The sequence below is a fragment of the Peromyscus californicus genome, unplaced genomic scaffold, assembly GCF_007827085.1.
Source record: "Peromyscus californicus insignis strain IS unplaced genomic scaffold, ASM782708v3 Scaffold_16__1_contigs__length_79575227, whole genome shotgun sequence".
Lineage (NCBI taxonomy): Eukaryota > Metazoa > Chordata > Mammalia > Rodentia > Cricetidae > Peromyscus > Peromyscus californicus.
Genome location: NW_026294458.1, coordinates 79,450,399 through 79,454,093, shown reverse-complemented (window position 1 = coordinate 79,454,093; position 3,695 = coordinate 79,450,399). Strand labels below are relative to the sequence as shown.

Sequence of the window (3,695 nt, the reverse complement as noted above, 5' to 3'; positions counted from 1 at the left end):
CTGCAAGAATAATTGGCATATGTAAACACTTTACCACATCCACTACACTGTTGATTGTTTATAGCTGTATGAATTAATTTTACAATTTGGTCCAATTATAAAGAGGAATCAGATCTTAAGGTTTTATCACCGTGTTTACACTTGTGTTGTTCTCCTTCATTAAGGATTATTTTGCCTCTTCGAAGACACTTGTGATGTTAAGATCCTTTATTTTATGGTTCACATTTATAGCATCATTTTTCTATATGAGATTTTTCACATATTTGAAGAGAACTGGAAAAACTCAGAGATTTATCACCCTTATTATATCTATAAATTATCCTGTACTTTGAGTCACACTACATTTGCTAAGTGAACTAGGACAAACAGAAGTATTACACAATCCTAGTACTCATAGGGCTCTTCTGCAATGTGAGTTTCTTGATACATTAACAATGAAGCTGGAAAAACCAATTACTTGTATACTTGAATCAAATTCAACAAGAATACTCAGTGTGAGGACTGCTACATATCTTCTAATTGTTCAGAGAGAGAGGTTGTTATGACTTTCCATATCCCTATGCTCATAGGGCTTGTGTCCAGAATAACATATGATATACCTAGTAAAGGAAAAATAACAAATAAATAGTTTCCACACTGAATTCTCACAGTTTGACTTTTTGTTCCTCTTGGACTTGTGGTATAGGGATTAAGGTTAGTCCATGACAACTGCCCCTTGACTCTTGACTCTAACTGCCCCTCATCTCACTAAATTTAGCACAGTTGCAAAAATATAGGAGTTACACTAGCTTTACTATGAACTATTTGCTTATTAGAAAGTTTTGAAGCTATACTTATCACCTCTTCAATATGTATACCTTTTGTAATATGAATAGCATGAAATAAATTGACAGTTCTACAGCATAGCTCTCATGGCACTATGATTCAAATGGTGATATCTGTTAAAGGCATTTTTTTCTTTTCTTCTTTCTTAAAAGAATGCCTTGCAGATGCAATTCACCTACCTGAAACTGAGGTATATGGGTTTGTGAGAATTTAATAATCATCAATTCACTTTAAGCTGTGCTTATCTACACTGGTGCTTTTCTTTAAAACTTTCAGGAAATATTACAATTTCTTCAGAGGCACATTTGTATCATCTTGCACAAGAAAATTACCTTTCATGTCTTCTAGAACTTTGACAATGTTCTTCAATATTATGACAATGTTCTTCAATATTATGGTCTTCCCAATTATATCCTAAAATGTAGTACCAGAAAGTGTATGTTATATTATTGAAAATTGTGCAAAATTTTAATTTACAATCTTCAGTGAACTTCAGAAGCATAACTGATTTGTTCACCTCCTCCTCCTTTCTCAATTAAATTACAGAAGAGCATCAATAACCAAGAACAATTGTCCCTTATTCTGAAACCTGAAGGAAAATTCAGTCTTACCTATAGTAGTGAGGTTCCTATAGGTCTCTAGCATCACATCTTTGTAGAGATTCTTCTGGGAAGGATCCAGCAAAGTCCACTCTTCCCAAGTGAAGTCAACATGCACATCATTATAGATCACTGCATCCTAAAATGTGCCATACATTTATAAAACAAAAAGCATGGTACTGACAACACTGTAAGTGTATATGTCTTTGACAGTATAGTCATATAATTCTGGTGTCCCACACATTTATTCCATGACATGGACATTATAATGTAATCACCAAGTTGCTTTAGAAGGAAACTGAATAGGAGGGCCACCTCTGTCATTTCTGTACCCCTTGAATAGGATATCACCTTGCAAGAAAAATGACTATTAACAGAGAAAGAGAAGTAACAGTATAAAGTACACATGAGAGAAATTATATGAAAAACTACTAAATTTAAAAAATAAAAATAGGATGGACAAACTGGATGTATTGGCTCATACCTTTAATCTCAACACTCAGAAGGCAGAGGCATGTAAATCTGTCTCTGAGTTAAATGCCAGCCTAGTCTATTCAATCAGGTCCAGGATAGCCAGAAGTACATATTAAGACCATGCCTCCCATACAAAAATCAGTCAAACAAACAAAAAAGATTAAAAAAAAAAAAAACCTCAGAGGTTTTTACTGAAGTTCCTACAAAGAGTTATATATTCACTACAGTTTTGTATTTATCTTCCAGAAACTTGAAGTGCCCTAATTTAAACTGTAACATCAATAAGATTTTACTAAAGGCACTCACTGCATGTTTAAACAGTTACAAATGAGCAGATGAAAACAATAGCAATGTAAATGTTGCTCAAAAATAATCAACATGGGGCAGAAGAGATGACTCTGTAGTAAAGAGCTCTTGCTGGTCTTGCATATAGGTGGCTCAGTTACCAATACTTATCTGGGGGATTACAACTATCCATTATTCCAAATTCAGAGTTTCTGAGACCATCTTTTGATTGCTGTGAGAACCACATGGTACATATCCATGCATACAAGTAAAATACTCATATTCATTTAAAATTTTCAAAACAAACACAACAGGTGGTAAGAAGATCATTCACCTGTAATCCAATGACTCAGAAGGCTCAGGCAGTATTAATGGCATGAATACATGCCATCCTGGGAAACAGAATGATACCCTCTGCCAAATTTTAAATTTTAAGCTATGGGTGAAGCTCATAACAACAGCATATGTTTGACATGTACAAAAACCTACATTCCAGGCCCATCACCAAATAATATAAAAACAAAAAAAGCCAGAGATGTTGGCCCACCTATAATCCCAGGACTTGAGAGGCAGAGTCAGGGGGATCTCTGAGTTTGAGGCCAGTCTGGTGTACAGAGCTACTTTTAGGACAGCCAGGGCTACACAGACAAACCTTGTCTTCAAGAACAAACACACAAAAAATTAAAACAGTAGGCTATTAAACTGCCTTAGCACTGAATAGCATTTGCTACTTATATGTATCTTATATGATTTAGAGATAGAGTCTATAATGGTGGTAAAGGCATGACAGGACAAGAAGGAAGTCAGCTGATTAGTTTCAACCACAACCCAGTAGACACAAAGAAAAGGAAATGAGTTGAGGCTACAGAGACTCATATCATACCCCCAATAAGGAATTTCACCCAGAAAGGCTCCTCCTAGTAAAGGTTTCACAAACACACTAAAGAAAGCCACCAAGGAGAGACACATGTTCAAATACATCATCCTATCTGGGAGGTTTTTCATTCAATTAACTACATTCTGACCCAAGTCACTATAGACTCATGGTCATCCATGAAGAAAATGCATTCAGTCACTTCAATGATCCTCATAGTCTGCAACAGTTCTATTCTGACACTCAAGACAATCTCTTGACAGTGACATCTTGTAAAATCAGAAAACAAGTTACATTTTTCCAACATACAATGGCACATAATACCATTCACATTTCAAAAGAAAGAAATAGAGACATAGTAAGGGAAGATTGGACCAAGACCAGATTGAAACATAGCAGGATAGACATCAAATCCTGTAGCTCTGTCTCAGATTCATGGTGCTTCAGTTTCAAAGGGCTTATGTGGCCCTATCCCTGCAAATTCTCATACATCTCTTTCATTGGTTACTTCTATTTCCTATATGCAGCTAGGTTTCCATGAAAGATGTCTCATAGCTTAGGTATCTGAACATCTTGTGGTCTGAAAATGTAACACAGGCTGTAGTGGAATACTATTTTAAGATGAATTTTATTTATGC

General features: G+C 35.4%; 1 protein-coding gene across 6 annotated transcripts in view; it reads right to left on the bottom strand.

Moving 5' to 3' along the window:
* LOC128112311 (zinc finger protein 431-like) overlaps positions 1-3,695 on the bottom strand; it is a 127,723-nt gene that overhangs the window by 83,790 nt on the left and 40,238 nt on the right. The window contains exons 2-3 of one of the 6 annotated variants that reach the window (XM_052741392.1): positions 1,437-1,563; positions 1,158-1,239 (exon numbers count right to left, since the gene is read on the bottom strand). The exons of the other annotated variants lie outside the window; for them this stretch is intronic. Coding sequence (XP_052597352.1) covers positions 1,158-1,239; positions 1,437-1,563 — 209 coding nt within the window. The remainder of the gene's footprint in view (positions 1-1,157; positions 1,240-1,436; positions 1,564-3,695) is intronic. 6 annotated transcript variants of the gene reach the window in all.